Below are 18,122 nucleotides of genomic sequence, written 5' to 3'. Positions count from 1 at the left end.
AGCCAGATACTCAGCTCTAAGCCATTGTCATGATCTTTCCTCAGCCACTTCGCTATATCCTGGAAGAAACTTCCGTGCATTTTCTTCCTAGCCAGTTCCTCTATCCTTTTTCTATCCATACGTTCCACATAATCAGCCTTGATCTCACGTACCTCCACTTCATTGACCACAATCTTAAGCATCCACCCCCCACTTCTAACCACATGCTCATTCAACGATAGCACAATCTTTTACACTTTTCAATCCACATGTCCGGATGTTTAATGTTTCTGTTTTTGTGTACATTTTTCCCGGCCATCAGCAACATCTTTGGCGGAGTTAATAATAATAATAATAATAATAATAATAATAATAATAATAATAATAATAATAATAATAATAGCCAATTTGGATTTTAACAATTAATAACGCTTTTAAAATATAAGAGTATGTTAAGTATAATGAGTGAAATTTATAAATAATTGTCACTTTTCCTAAATTTCGCTTATCGGGATTACGGGTGATGTGAGTCAGTGAAAAAGATATAACAATACAATTGGAATAATTCTATATCTTATGTGTGACACTCTAATTAGGAAGATAAAAATTGCACTTAGCATGAAGAATTTTTTTTTTTTTACATAGGCATCACCACATTATCAAGGCCAAGAGGCCACTCAAGGATAAGGGTTAAAGAGTGTACAGTAGAAATTGGACATTATAGTAATCATTAGTAATGAAAATTTGGTAAAGTTGATAACTTATATGGAACGGCTCATCAAGAACTTATTTACGTTAGACTTGAAGACAACCATATTGTAGTCAGCCGGAAAGCAGGAAAACGGAAGACAATTCCACAGGCGTGCAGTTCTAAGAAAGAAGCTTTGTTCATGGAATCTACGTTTAGGTTTAGGCACAGATAAAGAGTGGGGGGAATTATTGATAGTGTTTACAGCTAGACGAGTGTTTCTTGTGAAAGTTTGGCGAGGGGGGACTATAGATTGAAGCTCATTCGAACACTGTCCATGAAAATAACGATACATCAGAGACAAACTCGCAACATCTCTTCTGTGAGATAAAGGTTGCAAGGAAGAGAAAAGGACATCTCCTACGAGGCTACGAAGTCTATTTTGAACTCTATCTTTCTAGCAGCTCCTGCCCAGATGTGGCAACAGTATTCCATCCTTGGACGTACCTGGCTCTTATATAGATAGAGAATAGCATCAGCAGTGAGATATCTACTGGATCGATAGAAAGATCCCACCATTTTTCCAGCGGCCTTGGCAACAGATTTGATGTACGTGTTCCATTTAAGATCAGGAGTAATGGTCAAGCCAAGAAGTTTGTCAAAACTTGAGGCCTCCTAAAGACGAGAGCCATTCATTTCAATTGATGTCAGATGTGGATCAAAATGTTGATGATGTAAAGAGAGAAGCTTGGTTTTAGATGCATTAAAAGTAACCAGCCATTCTTTACCCCATTGTACTACGTGCTCAAGATCAGAGGAGAGAGAATTGGAGAGAACTTGGTCGTTTACTGTCTTAGATGTGCTACCATAAATGGTAGTGTCGTCAGCATAGATGTCTACAAATGATGTAAGGATGTGATTTGGAAGATCATTAATGTAGATCAGGAAAAGAGTTGGGCCCAGGATGGACCCCTGAGGGACACCGGCATTAATACTGTGAGCTTCAGATTTTTGCCCCTCAACTACTACTCTTATGAACCTATCAGAAAGAAATGATTTAATGATTGAGAAGACATTTCCAGCAATACCATAGCTAGAGATCTTATGAAGTAAACCTTTATGCCATACCCTATCAAAGGCCTTAGATATGTCAAGAGCAATTGCCCTAGAAAGGTTGCCTCCGTCGAGAGATTTGCTAATCCTATGAGATATAACTGTAAGCACATCTGCTGTAGATCTAGCAGAACGGAAACCATATTGAGTGTCACTAAGAAGGTTATTTTTGTTGAGATGGTTGATTACTTCTGTATTTAACACAGATTCCAGCAACTTACTCATGACGCACAGGAGACTTATTGGCCTGTACTGAGAGGGGGATGAGCGATCACCTGAATTCTTAAATACAGGGCACACTGATGAAATTTTCCAGGGAGATGGGAAACTATTCTCCTTAAGACAACGTTTAAACAGTTTTGTAAGTATGGGCGCTAGTTCAGGTTGAAGTTTTTTGAGTACTATAATTGGAATACCGTCAGGACCAGTTGCTTTACTGGAATCAAGGTTTTTGATTAGCTTGGCAACATCACGTACAGATATACGTATATCACATAGCGTGTTTTCTGATACAGGAGGAAATATTGGGGGTTTGCAGCCTTGATCGCAAAGGGTAGAATTAGTTGCGAAGTTCTTGACAAAGAGTTTGGCTTTGTCTGATGCTGACGAGATTACCTCAGGTCCATTGATAATACTTGGGATGGAGCACACGCTTCTGTTCATGATTCTGTTTGCTATTTGCCAAAACTGGTGGGAACCAAGCCGCTGCTCAGCTACTTTGGACTTAACAGATTGAGCATACAACTCTCTTGCGCTCTTTATTAATTTCTTACAATGGTTGCTGGCAGTCCTGAAAGCGGCTTTAGTTTTCATACATCTATTACGTTGGAAACAGTGGAAAAAGTGATTTCTGTGCGCAATGGCAGCAGCACATTCTGGAGAGAACCATGGCTGGCTGTTAGGTTTTTGCTGAAACTTTTTCGAGGGTATGAAACGGTCAATACCTACAATTAACCATTCCGTCAGGTCTAATACTATAGAGGACACATCCTTTTTAAACATGGAACGCAGAGGTAGATCAGATATAAATGTACGGAAGCTATCCCAGTCAGCCTTAGTGTATCGATATACTGTACGATGGAGAGGTACGTCTGGGGACTTATTACATTTCATTTTTATCTTAATTGATACAACAGAGTGGTCGGAAGAGCCAAGAGGCGACAGAACAGAAACTGAACATAGTTCAGGGCAAGTTGTGAGAAAAAGGTCTAGTAGGCTCGCATACTGGCCATCATTGTCGGGCACACGGGTGGGTTCCTGAACAATCTGAGTGAGGTCATAGGCAATGGAGAAATCATGACAGAACCTTCCCTCATCATCGGTCTTGTTAGAGTGGGTCAACCATTCGACGTTGTGAACATTGAAGTCACCACATACGTGAATGTTAGCTGAAGGATAAGCAGATAAGACTTGGTCAATTTTCTTAGATATGCTTTGAAAGATAGTAACTCCGCTGTTATGAGGGCGATAGAGACTAAATATAAATGCCGTAGTGTGAGCTAAAGCAACCCGGAAGCACATATAGGGTAAGTTAGGATCTTCCCGGGAGATGTCCCTACCACATGGAAAGTTATCTCTAATATAGGCACAAATTCCATGCCCATGGCGATCTTGGGGGTCAGATTTAGAAGTTAAGTTAGAGTATCCTTTAATTGCGAACTCTTCTAGGGAAATAGCCTGTCCAATGCCAGTTTCACTTAAAAATAAAAGGTCTGGTTTAGTCTCCTGTAATTGGGTTTCAACCTCTGGAAGGTTAGAACGTAGACCCCTGATGTTGGAGAAGGAGACATGGTAGTAGGGGTCTACGTTGGAAGTTGGAGAACCGGGTTTAATCGTGTATTTTTTCTTGAAACTTGTCATGATGAATTTTTGGAATTTGTGGACTAGGTCGTCAGATTTACTTAGAGCAGGACAGATAGGGGAAGCTAAGAGAGAAAAAGAAACGAAGATTTTTTTTATTTGTAGCTAATGATAAGGTAAAGCCGTAACAATTACCCACTAGTATGGCATCGAGAGGCCCCACCAGAAGCTACCGCATGGTCCAGAATCCATTCACCAAATGGCAATACAGCAGCTCCAGTACTTTGCACCTGCTGATAGGACAGCCTCCTTGGTGGTTAATCCAAGGTTCGGGTCCCTGACTATCAGGCGGATAACGTCAGCCCAGACAAAACGTTTACCTCCAGCACCCTTACTAGTGACATGGCTACAAGGATAGACATAGAAACAGAAAATGTCCGCCATCTCTGCCAACTGTTCGCGCAAAATACTGCCAACCTAGAAAACAGCTTTTTCTTCTCCCTTTGTCAGACAAATCACTCATTAAAAAATGAGGACTGAGGGACAAATAAGAAGAAGCGAGAGTAACAGGAGCTGCCGATAACGCATCCACAATGCGTTTTCTACTCTCCATTAAAAAAAAAACTATTACGTATTCTACTTAATAAAAGTCCAACGGACGTGTTTAAGGGAAAGTATAGTGATAGATTCCCCTCTCACGAACTAAGAATGAGTACAAATTCGTAATCTATTTTTGCAATCAACTTGGTAGATAAATAAACATTTATGGACGAGAAAAAAAAGCTAGCATTTAATAAAACAGAAATACATAAATTAAATACTGAAATAAAATGGAGTTATTAATATTTGAATCTAAAAATAAAAAGTATGATTAAAATTGAAAACACTTATCTCAACAAAAACACGGCCGATTCCAAAATGTAAACTGAAATGAGGAAATTTAAGTTAACAGCGTTCAAAAAGATTTTTTTTTTAAATAAACCGTTAAAAGAAAGCGTGATTTTATTCTGAACTTTAGCTAGTCACGTTATAAGAAATTTACGATAAAAAAGAAAAGCGTATGGGGTGGGGGTTTCTTCCGAAAGTTACATAAATTAAATACTGAAATAAAATGGAGTTATTAATATTTGAATCTAAAAATAAAAAGTATGATTAAAATTGAAAACACTTATCTCAACAACTCTGTGATCAGAATTAAAATCTGTATAACTAAAATGGATTTTTTTCAGACATAACTGATATTCAAAACTAAGTTATATTTTAGCATATATTTTGTGTGATTAAAGTATATACGAATAGAGTCCTCAGGAAGCAAATGCTAATCTAATTTTATTTTGATTTACATATATATATATATATATATATATATATATATATATATATATATATATATATATATATAAAGAGAGAGAGAGAGACGATTATTTCCGTATGTTAAAACATATTATAGGAAAAGAAGTTCTGGAGCCACCTATTCAATATGGTTCCACTGCTAGCTAATGTCTGGTGTAGGTTTTGTGACTACTGTCAATCGCTTTCATTCATTATCGTAAATTCCTATAGTAATTCTTAGGTGAGTTACATTCCTATACAAGCCACGTTTTCATATGGTAGCACGATATTTACTCACTAATTTTTATTCCTCTCCCTCTCTCCGCCGACACCGGGGGTATTTATATGTTTATCACAGCTCTTCACACCAGTACCGTTCGTGTTTACTTTTATTCCAGCACATTTAATATTAATTATTCTGTCCACAATGTCTAAAATAAGGATACCCTCGTTTCATAAGTTCCGATAGATTTGATTATTTATCAGATTAAGAGAATATTGGAATAAGAAAATCCACTTACACCCTTTAAAAATAACATGGCGTCATTCAAAAACCAATCTGATAATTTTAACCTTACCAGATCGACTTTTTTTCAATTGAAAAATTGGAACTTAGCAGGCATAAGTCAACTTAAAGTGACCCTGTAGACATACACAAATATATATTTACACGTTAAAGCCCATTAATGTATATACAGTTCTATATGCTCGTGAAATTATCTCAGATACAAGTAAATAATGTTGGAGAGCTAAATGTTTTGGTTTTTATTCTAGCTGATGGTACCAAAGTCATATTTTTGCTTTGAAAATCACTTTATTTAGTACGATATAATAATCAACAGAGAATTTGCTCAATAGTTATACATATGAAATTTGTATTAATTAAATTATCATATTTAAGTGTATTTTAATAGAAGCCAACGCTGGATAGCATGCTAGTATATATATATATATATATATATATATATATATATATATATATATATATGTGTGTGTGTGTGTGTGTGTGTGTGTGTGTGTGTGTGTGTGTGTGTGATAATGTTTGACTAAAAATCATTTAAATGTTAATTGAGATACTGAAATGAAAAAAAAAGATAATATTTACGTGCGATAAATAATTCGCTCATTTCTAAATAAATTGAAATAAATAAAGTCATGAGGGGGTGCTCACATAAAAAAATTTGGCGCAAATTTAATTATTTCAAGCATAAATAATGTATGTACATAAAAGCAATACAAAACCGGCAAAGAAAATTGAACAAATTTTTAATGAAGTTTATTAACTTGTTCATTTCCGATTACAGTAGGTAAAGTATGTTATAATGATAATATATTCAAATTATAATGTTTACAAAAAAATTATTTTGTTCTGATTTGGCAGTTTTTAAGTTAGTATAAATAGGTAATGAAGTGTTCCTGGTATAGGACAACAAAATTAAAGAAATAAAAAAAAGCAAAAAAGAATTCGTCTTTGCAAGCCAACAACCGCCGAGTTCGAGATCACTACTGTCACCAACCTTCGTCTGTTTGCCTCCCCTACCTAACCTGTCAACTCCTTTTATACATGTCTCCCGCGTAATTTCGTGTGATTTCGCGTGATTTCTACTAGAGCACACATTTTAAAACTATGGGCGTCATCTTGATTTCTTTTTCTCTTTCGCCCAACCTCGCCCGACACACACGCGGTAAGACTTCTGTTCGTTTGATCTGTTTTTCCCTTTCTTTTTCTCCTTTCCTTCTGCTAACTTTAAACAACAGGTAAGAAAGAATGTGTAATCGTTCGAATGGAGAAAATCCTTTTAGACTACGGTAATTTTTATTTTTGTCCCAATCGGTAATGTCTCTATTAAGGGAACCTGCATATTAATGTATTGTATTCGAAAGGATAAAAATGAAAGGAACAACATTACAAATATAGAATAGTTAACAGTCACCAAATTGCTAACAGGAAAAAAAGCAACATCAAACACCTCATATCATTCGGCTAATAAAGCTTTCATTCTTGAAAAGAATAATAAATATTTAAAAAAAGATGAATTATGTTTAGCGATAAATACGTCATGCCTTTTACCCGCTTGTCGGTAATATATGACTTCCAATTCGTATTCTGTTATTCTTAGAATATTTTTCGAACCACAGGAAGGACGAAAGTGAATTTGGGGAAGCGTTTGTTTTGCATGTAAATTTTCGAGCATGGTTTATGCATATGAAGATTTAAACGTAATTTATATAAAAGTTATTTAAGTTACGAAAGTGTTGTTTAGGAAGTTTGAATATTGTAATGAATGCTATTGCTTTTTTTTTTTCATTTTCATCTCAAACAAGGTACAGTGGCACTTTCATGTAGGGGGCTACTATCAGGTACATAAATTGCAGGGATACTATGCAGGGAGATGAGCAGCAAGATGTCTGTTCACATTACACTTGAACTTCTGCATGTCAGTACAGATGGGAAAGCAAGAACCCAAAAGGGAGTTCTCAGGAAGAAACTATTAGGGTAGAGGCTTTCTTACATCTAGGAATCTCTATGGTGTAGGGGTGGAATTTTGCTACTTGTCGGATTTGTTCGGGGTGTTTACGTCGAGCGGGTACAAGGGCTTGTAGCGAATCATCCGTTAAAATACTTGTAGAACAGGCAGAAGGATGCAACATTTTGTCGATGGGACAGAGGTTAAAGCTTAGATGACAGTTCAAGACCTCTCTTTTGAACGCTGTCTATTGCGAGCGACTAGCAGCAGATGCACCAGCCCAAATGTGACAACAGTACTCCATACATGGCGAATGGCCTTGTAGAGGTACATGATGCTTTTAGGCGTAAGAAACTTTCTAGCATGGTAGAGAGAGCCCACCTTCCTCGCAGTGGCCCTAGCAATGCTCTCAATGTATCTGTTCCAACTCATGTCGCCTGTGAACGTTAAGCCGAGGAGTTTAAAAGAAGTAATGTATCTTTAGCTGAAGAGTTTGAAAGCTATTTGTGGTTGAGAAGTTTTTATTGTAATTACACTGGTTTACAAAAATAAATTTTTGGTCTGGGACAAGAATGGTGACATTTGTTTTTTGTTAATTTTGATGTGCTGAATTCAAATTTATAAATAGTTTTTCTCTATCACATCTAGTTTTCTGGCTTTTAAATAGTCTTATTTTAGTATAAACAGAGAATATATGTGAATATTTCAAGATTTGCAGCAGCTTATAACAGATAAATCAGGATAGATAAAGAACACTGATTGAATCAATATAATTCGATGACGCAATTACACAATTCAAATACCACAGACAGTCAGAAGTGTGTTTTCTTAGATCTGGTGTATTTTGCTTCCGGGATGTCATGCAAGATATTCAGCAGAAGTCTCCACTCATGCCGGGGTTCCATTTGCCTTGATAGTTGCTCTCCATTTTTATGTTTTGGTGGAATCTTTCTCCATGCTCATCACTCATTGCTCCAAGGTTTGGCAGGAAGAAGTTAAAGTAGGGATGGAGAAAATCAATCTTGAGTGACATTAGGCACTCCATTTCCTCATAAGACTTTAACAACTTCTCAATACAGACTAGGTAATCTGCTACACGTGTGTTACCAAGGAATCCACTACAGACCGACTTGAATACTTCCCATGCTATCAAGTTCTTTCCTTTAAGTTAAGAAGCTCATAAAAATCAGCACTACTTGGATTTGAGGTCCGACAAAAATCCGCTCTTTGAGCTTAGCAGCACTAAGACCTGATAACACAGTAGACAAGTGTTGGAAGGCAGCACCATTTTTGCCCAACGCTTTAACGAATTTCTTCATCAAACCAATCTTAATGTGAAGAGGAGGAAAAAGCACCTTATTCATGTTCAGCAGAGGATTCTCATTGAGGCTGCGTTCGCCAGGAAAAAAAGTGCTTCTAGAACCCTAGTCTTTCTGCTCGTAATGCTGGTATACAGCTCGTCTATCCCGGAGACAGAAAACAACTGTACTTTGAGGCCTGTTTGCATACCCATAAGAAAACCAATGACCTTGAGATCCCCAAACAGACTCCATTGGTACTCGCTGTACTTAATAGCTTCTAAAAGAAGCTCCATATTATCATATGACTCCTTTAAGTGGACAGAGTGTGCAATGGGAATGCTTGGATATTTATTCCCGTTGTGCAGAAGAACACCTTTGAGATTTCACTTAGAAGAGTCTATGAAAAGATGCCAATCTGAAGGATTATGTGGCTAATCAAGGGACGTAAACAAGTCAGGTATGTTTGTGCAGTAGCACAACTTGTTTTCCATGTCGAAAAAGAAAGCAAGGTCTTTGTTCCAATTCCTGGACTAGGTTCTGTTATATAGTGTTATTATTATTAAGTGTTCTTGTTAGTAAGGATAAGAGTCTTAAGAGTGTTCATGGAAGTAAGAGATCTTTGAGGTTCATGTGTGTGATCATGTTGTGACATATGGAGACATTAACAGGTGTATATAAAGAGAGAGTGAGAGTTTATAAATGAGAGAGATTGCATATATAAACTCATTTGGAGAAGAGATTTGATATCTAGATAGATAGACTGATAGTTTGGCATTCATACCGATAGATTGAGAGGTTGACATTTATGCTTTTGACAGTTCTGCTTAGCGGGAGCGTTTATATAACATAAATAGACACATATACTTTCTAACACATATATTTTATAGATGATGAATTTCAAATGGTTTTTACACATAAATAGACAATACCTTTTTCATGTAATGATGGACACAAGAGACGGAAGTTATAAAAAACATGATGAGCATATATTCTTCCACTTGACCGGTCAATGGCTTGCATCCAGGAATTATAGTTTCTTATATTTTCCTTTTCTAACCCTCTCGCTTCCAAGCGATGGCAAGGTTCGAACTGGTCGGACTCTTGTCTCTCTCTGACTCTCTGCCTCCCTTTTGACTTCTTCATTAACTAACTAACTAACTCTCACTTCCTATATTGAGAAATCTATGCATGTCCGGCCAACGTGACCATAATTCACGTGCCATCAACATGCGCGACCTGCACGTTTCGAAACATTCTGATTTCCCATTTTTCCTTTGTTGTTTTCACAGAGGAATTCAACCTACATATCTAATTCATATAACCCATTTTTTATTATCCAACATTCTTTCTAACAATGAATAGCTTCCAGCCAAAATTATATTTATTATTTACTTTATCAGAATCAACAATTTACTGGACATTCCATTTAAAACTTATTGTTCTTTAAAACTTATCTCCAGGGTTCGATTCCCGTTTTCTCTAATTTTATTTTCATTTACTAATTCTCTTTATTTTTACTTACATGAAAAAGGGGACAAGCATTTCTCATGTAATATCCCTTCTTTCCATATTTCAAAAAAGAAAAGTACGCATTTTTTAAATAAGTACATTTTTTTTATTTTATATATATCTATACAACCCTTGGCTAAGAAAGATCAGGCTAAAAAAATCCTGATCTTCTTGTCATTACTTTTTGGGTGTAGGGTATTCCTCCCCTGATCCACGTCAGCTGCGTTATCCAGCCACCCTTATGTCGTAAACTAGAGGTCTCACTTTACCTCTTTCGAAATTGACGACTCCTTTCGTCTCAAAAGTGCCCTGATCGTATCCTCTGCCCGGTTGTTCTATTAAGTATGGCTTTGTTTCTATTTTTTAACTATCTTATCGTCTTGTGACATACTCAAAGCTCATCTACTTAAATCTTTGTGGTTGGCTTCTGAAGTTTAAGATATACCTTTTTTTCACACTGATTCACTTGGATTTCCTTGCTTGGACTCTTGGAACTTGATGAAGACCTAGAAAATATCAGCCTTAACTAACTAACACCTTTTGCGCCACAGCATCTTAATTGCGCACTAAATTCTATCTAATAGCCCGATTTTTTTGTAATTTTTCTTTTCTCTCACCAGAGCTTCCAAGATCCAGCAGATATATCCCACATTCATGCATCTCTACTAAAAGTAACAAGGTTATATCTTCTTACGCACCTACGGTATATTTTTGCTTTTCTCTCACCTCATTAAGCTATATATGATTAAGCTTCGGGCTGTCATCGCCCTTTTTTCATAAGGATTTTCGTATCCTTTCTAACGCCTGTCTCTAATTAATTAAGCCAAGTCTTACCTCCTGCTTGGAATCGTCACGTGCGACCAGATTTTTAAGCTCTTAATTACCACAGGTTCCCATCTGTGTATTTTTCGAATTAGGGGCACCTCTAGTGCTTATCATCTCCCTACCAAGATACTCCTCTTGAGAAAAATTTTATGGGATCATAAAAAAACAAAAAACAATTGTCAAAAAAATATATATCTTTCTTTCGGCTTATCACATCTGAAAACTCTCCAAATACCCGTTTACGTAATTTATTTTGTCCCACTCTTAAAAATCTAACTGATTTCTAAGCCAACCATTCGTCTTAATCTTATTTTCTACTAGATCATTTTAATTCTAATGTATATATCTAATAATGACTTTGAATTCCTGTCGCAAAAAAAAACATTACATTTACATACATTTAAGACATTTTGCAATATAAAACCATTTTTAAAAAAATACGTTACATTATACATTTCAAAGTCCATTAACACAAATAAATTGTCCCTTTTTTCAAAGACAGACAATTAAAACACACATTAAAAAGCTGCAAAGTTCAACAGTTTCACATTTCTGCGTCTTTCTTTTTGACAATAGCGTATTTTATTCTTTTTTTATAATAACACAAGATTTTAAAAGTACATCTGACTTTGACACAAAATTGTTACAAATAATTGACAGCTGAACTTTAAACAAACTGCTTTGATCCCAGTTACAATAACATGCACAGTGACTTGTTTTTACTACTATTTATTTTTTTTCATTCATTACTACGGATTTCGTTTGCGGAATATCGGCCTTTTTTTTTAATATTTCTTGTATACTTTTGTTCCTTGTGTGTGTTTAAATTTTTTTTTCTTTTGTTTTCATTCATCTCTACTAATATTCTTTTGCGGCATGTTTAAGACTGTTTTGACAGATACAAATCACGAGCAAGATCATTCAGGTCTTCTTGTGTGATCCAGTGAGGCTTGTTGGCACTTGTTCCTGAATATGTAAACTAATATCTTCCAAAGATATTGACTCGGCAGAATCCTCCCTTGAAAGCATTTCTTCCTCTGATGAGGAAAGAAGATCCTTATTTACTGGAGGTGCGAGTACAGGAAAATCATCTGAATGGGGAACGGGTCTCATAGCAGATCGAAGGTTGGGATATTTGATCTTTTTCCTAGAAAATATATTAAAACCAATTATTTTAGTTAAACAAAAATAACAATCATCTGCGTGGTTTCACTGCTCCCTTCAAACCATCGGGACTGCAAAGTTGAAAGCCGCTTGTCCTGATCACCAATTTTACAGTCAAAATAGTGAAAGTAGGCGGTTCTGAGGAGCGAAGTGATGGTTCGACCCTGTGCAACTGTTTTGAAGTCCCCATACAAATAGCAGAAAGAATTGGCCTTGTTGAGGCATCCTCGACGTTTTAACGTGCTTGAAGCCGTTGGAGAATCTGAAAATATAACAAAGTAAAACTAAATCATATGCAAGGCAATAAAATGTGCAGTTGAGCAACACAAAAGATGTGTAACACGATAGTTTAGAGAAACCAACCTCTAGCACCGCCTGCGAGTGATACAAAATCTTCCAATGACTGCCAGAGCACTACTGAGTGTGGCTTGAGACCTGCCAAAATCAGTCTTGATTATATATATATATATATATATATATATATATATATATATGTTTACAACAGCACGTTTGAACCAATGTCAAATAAATATCTGGCGAAAAGAGCTTTCTCGAAATATTATATAACACAGATATACCACCAGACCGACTTTCCCAGGTAACCACGATGCAAATATAAATATAATGTGCATATGAAATGTATGAATATGTACACATGTATTTGTAAGTTGTATTAATAAAACTTTTTCACCTGCCTCAGCTTGTGTCTTTCCGTTACATCTGCATTGTGCTGCCTTCTATATATTACATTAAACTATACACTATACAATGATTACACTATACAATGATTCAAGCAAACTACATCCACCTCTTATATATATATATATATATATATATATATATATATATATATATATATATATATATATATATATAAAATGGGTTAAGAAATTCCAACGAAAGAAAGATGTATATTTAAATAAGGGAGTAGTCACCAACAATGTGTATCTTTTAACATTATTTTATTATTCCGTGTCTTGGTTTTTCATTGAGAATTATGTTTGGATCATTGTAATAATGTTTTTAAGTCATTGAAATCGTTTTTACGCGCGTTTCAGACGTTCTGTGAAGCGTCCTCGTCAGAAATTATTTTCAAATGTGTTGGAGATGTAAATTTAGGAAATTCAAGGAGGAAATGGTTTGCTGAGTCCAAAGTGGAGTTGAGGCAAACCGGCTGACAAGCATGTTAGCCTCCTTGGTTGCCGTGCAAACAATCTCATGATTGTTGAATAGTGGGGGAATTGTTGATTGCCCATTATTTATTACACTGTTGTAGATTTTTCAGAAATCACGGGTTCCTAATTTCTGTGCTTTGATGCGTTTTCTTATGGCTTCGGTATATTCTCTCTTAGCTGTCGCTATTTCTTCCTTACAATTACTTCTAGCTTCTATAAACTTCTGTATGTTTGTACTGGACTTATGTAGGTTAAATCGGTGGTATGCATGCTGCTATTGGGCAATGGTAACTGCACAAGTAGAATAAACCATTGGGAGAGTGGGGTTTGCTGTAGAATTTCCAAGTGAGAACATGTGCTTCAAGTGCCGTTTTGAACCATTCAGTGGCCTCATTTGCGCACTGCTCAACGTGAAGAGAAAAGATATTTTCTCATAGGGCATCTCTGATGAGATTCCTGACGGCTTCCCGGTGAGCTTTCTTATAATCCATTGTCGTTTCGAGCAATGGTTTTTCAGTTTTGGGTCGAGAATTAAGCAAGATTCCTACCATTATCACAGTGTGATCAGCATTCGTTACACAATTGTGGTCAGAAATAGATCTGGGAGGCATGTTGATCTTGCTGATCTGGGAAACGTGTCAGTCGCGTGACCGTCTGTGGTAGGGAATGAGATATAGAGAAGGTATATGTTATGCTACCAGCTGCCTCTGTGTAAGTAGAGAATCCAAACCAATTACTATGGTCACCAAAGTCACCAAATACATGTACTTGTGCGCTAGTATCGAGGGGGGGTATTGTATCTATGCTGTCAGAGACTTGATTGATTAGAGTACAGTCCTGGGCCGAGGAAGAACGGTAGAGAAAACATAAGAAGCTAATGTTATGTTGTATGTTAAGTCTAAATCATATAAAGGCCTGGTCGTCTGATTGTAATTTTGTTTCTCTAGTCAAGGGGAGGGTGTTTCGAATATAGATTCCAAGTCCTTACATATGTCTGTCTGAGTCCTCACGGCAAAATGGGAAATAACCAGGCAAGGTTAAGTGGTTGAACTGAATGAAAAAGTAAAGGGAGTCATGTTTAAATTTAGGTTGGTGTTTGTTTAGTGTTCGTAAATCATATTCAATTATTCCAGAACAGGATTGTTGCCAGCCATAAAATTTCTCAACGTATCCTTTGTAAGGAGCAACCCATATGTATTTGTTAATGTATAATGGGTGAAAGATAATAGCAAGAAATTATTAAAAAAATCAACAATGATGAATGATGCTGAAAATTACGACTATGAAGAAATCCCTGCGTAAGATGGTGGTGGTGGTGGTGGTGGTGGTTTTTACAGACTTTTGCGAGTGAGTTAAATTCACTTCGACTTCGTTTATATAAGTCATTTTTTTTTTAGAGTCAGTTATATCGGAGAAAATGTAAATGAAATAGAATGAAACTGACTGATAATTTCTAAAAACACGCATCAACTATTGGCATGAAGTATAACCATTAGGGAATTATATGTCGCAGGTGTGTTTAATGGTCTATAATGAGTGTAGTTTCAAGGAAAAATTCGACTTTACTTCATTTTTGTAAACAGTTATCATATTCTTCGCCTTGGAACCTTAAACTAAAGACTTCACTGGAACTTGCATCATTTTTTTTTTTTTTCATTTTGTTCTATTTTTAACTTATTTTGAACACTTTTTTAATTCCGTTTTTTTCATTTTCAGATAGTTTTATTTATTTTTTATCTATTTATATATGTATTCCCGTATCTCCTATTTACTGTTTCTTTCTTTTTCCCCTTCTTTCTTTACTTTCTTTTCTATCTGTCCTGTTTTTCCTTTCTTATTTTATTATTGACTCTTCTTTAGTGATCCCAATTATTTCATAGTGGCCTATATTTTTTTGATTACCTACATTTTTACTAATCTTCCTATTTACACTTATCTGCTTTTAATTACTATTTATCATTTTATCCTATTCCTAGTCATTAAGTTCTTTATTTTTCTATATTTGCATTTTGTATAATTCTGGCCCTTCTCTTCTGATGAGAAACATTTAGCTTCGAAATGCCATGGCCTAAAGTATTTTTTCTTAAATTTCCCCTTAACTGTTCATTATTGTTCTGATGATATAATAGAATAATATATATAAGTTTTATTCATCATCTTTCACTTTATATTATTGTTTTCTGTTCCCCTTGATAGTGATCACTTTTCTTATCTTAATAAGTTTTGCTTTATTAAAGATTTACTCTTTGATAAGATAATTATATATATATATATATGTGTGTGTGTGTGTGTGTGTGTGTGTGAGTATTTAAAGTTTTAGTTTTTAAATTTTAAAAAGAAATATAAATATTAACATTAACATTTATGTATTAATCAATATTCGAGGAAAGTGAAAATAATATTGATTTACAAATATTTATCTCTACTATTATATAAATGGAACTTTGTCTGCATATGTGAGTTCGTTCCCTATAGACTCAAAAACAGCTGGGTCGATTTTTATGAAATTTCGAAGGTACTTTGTGTGCCTGGCAGTGTTCTTGGATAGGTTTGTACCAGAATGTCTTCGATAAATATCAATAATCAATAATCGAAATAATCTGATGAAAAAAGGAACAGGAGAAGTTTTATTACCAAACAAGGCGAAAGGCCAGACATATAAAATAAACAGTACGTTCTTTGATATGACAGGGGTGCGTTTGGAATGAATATTTTTGTTCAAAGCACAATTGCACCATGACAATTGAATTTTGCATTTTAAACTTAAATTCAAACCATTATCCTCGCACAAATAGTAAGGCCCGACATATAAAATCAGCAGTAAGTTCTTTGATATGACAAGGGCGCGTTCGAAACGAATGTTTTTGTTTAGAGCTCAATTGAAGAAGTGCACTTTGGTTTTGCATTTTAAACTTTAATTCAAGTCATTATATAGAAAAATAATTTTATAAAACCAACACTAGGTGATCTACAGTGCAATGTAGACTACAATGTATTGTGGACTAAATCATTGCGGTGAAGTATGTTAAGAATCGTGCCGGTGCACCACAATGAGTCCCCAACTAGAGCAGGCAATCAATCGATTTGATTGAAAAATATGCGATTTCATCGATTTTGATGACAATAAAAATATGGGAGTGTGAATCATTCGTTAATCATCATTCAATCTCGGGCAACGTCGGTCTCTTTGCTAGTTGTTCATAAATAAGGGATACAAGATAAAGTGAATTATTTCCTTATTTTATGGCGTTTCAAAAATGTACCATTTTCTTGAGAGAGATGTACCAATTTTCTTCAGAGAGAGGCTAGAAAATAAATTTTATATAACATTCTTGGTTAGCGCAAAAATTCAAAGCTTCAGAGTGTGAAGTAATGTTCGAAAGATTATACAGAAATATATAAAGATGCCCATAAAAAAGATATTTAAATTGGTGTCAAAGGGTGAAGATACAGTTGGGTAATAACAAATTTCAGTGAATGAAGTTGGCTGAAAATTGGTAATATCCTTAAATTCATTGCTCGTAAGTATATTCGTAGAGTTGGAATAAGAATATTCAAATCATATAGATGTATAATTCTTCGGAAGATTAAATTGAAAGTGTGAATGCAGTTATTGTAGGTTGAAGAGGGTTTGATTTTTGGAATATAAATGTACATTTTCATAATTTTATAAATTATACAGAATACGTAATGTTGGGACGATTAATCAGAATCGGGAATCGGAAAACTCAGTACTTTTCGGAATCGATATAGGAATCGGAAGAATCTTTGCCTATTTTCTAATGCATAAATTATTCTTTTGACTGTCTTTTTAATTTGATTTTGTTTAAAATAAAATTTTCCATTGCTGGTAGCAATGATAAAATAATAATAATTTATTGATTTTTAACTACTAGTGATACAAAAATTCATTGATCATCTCCACAAGTGTATTCTTACGTTTGAGAAAATATCTGCACATTTAACGTGTTTTTATGGTAACTGGAAAAAAAATAACAACTCTGTAGTTAAATATTTAGAGGTTTAAAAAGAATCATAATTGGTATTTTTTTCTGAATATATATATATATATATATATATATATATATATATATATATATATATATATATATATATATATATATGTATGTATGTATGTATGTGAACCGTGGATTTTATTTATTTTCAGGTGTGATTCTAGCAATTCTCTACACGGACAAAGTCAGCGTATCTCCGATTCCGACGAGTACTGCTGACGATACGGGTCAAATTAATGCTGCATGTGAAGAAGTTGAAACACCTATACAAGTCAGTCTGGAAAAGAATGAAATAAAATGAGCGTTTCGCATCTTGTAAATAAATTTCAGTGTCTTTTTGAGAATATTATTTTTTTTTTAATTTAATTAAAGTGAATCATTTTATACTCTTTTTACAAAATCAACCAAGATTTTTCTAGTTATGTTGTTGTTATAAACCAAAGAATCAGGCGACAATGGCCAGTTTTGTCCAGAAAAAACAGAAACGCATAAAATTATATATATATATATATATATATATATATATATATATATAATTTTTTAAAGTTTCTTTTTGAAATGTCGTTACTTTCAATGTATACCGTTTTCGTTTAATGGGTCTAGATTGTTATTTTATAACCATTCACCGTTAATTTTGAGTTAAGCTCAATGTGTCTATTTATAAACATCTGAAGAAGTTGGTGGGGACAGGATATTTTTACGGAAACATAAGTCGTAAAATTGCCAACTCATTAATGAAACAGTTGTAATGG

The 18,122-nt window shown here is 34.8% G+C and overlaps 1 protein-coding gene across 1 annotated transcript in view; it reads left to right on the top strand.

Annotated features, from left to right (window-relative positions):
- LOC145280223 (apicoplast pyruvate carrier 1-like) overlaps positions 1-17,714 on the top strand; it is an 83,681-nt gene extending 65,967 nt beyond the window's left edge. Inside the window, exon 11 of the mRNA XM_080132008.1 lies at positions 17,523-17,714. Within this exon, the coding sequence (XP_079988134.1) occupies positions 17,523-17,671 (149 nt within the window). The 3' untranslated portion in view covers positions 17,672-17,714. The remainder of the gene's footprint in view (positions 1-17,522) is intronic.
- The last annotated feature ends 408 nt before the right edge of the window (positions 17,715-18,122 follow it).

The sequence above is a fragment of the Euprymna scolopes genome, chromosome 7 (genome assembly GCF_053919585.1).
Source record: "Euprymna scolopes isolate OS-2025 chromosome 7, ASM5391958v1, whole genome shotgun sequence".
Classification (NCBI taxonomy): Eukaryota; Metazoa; Mollusca; class Cephalopoda; order Sepiida; family Sepiolidae; genus Euprymna; species Euprymna scolopes.
Note: the sequence above shows the minus strand (reverse complement) of the source record. Positions and strands in the feature narration are given on the sequence as shown.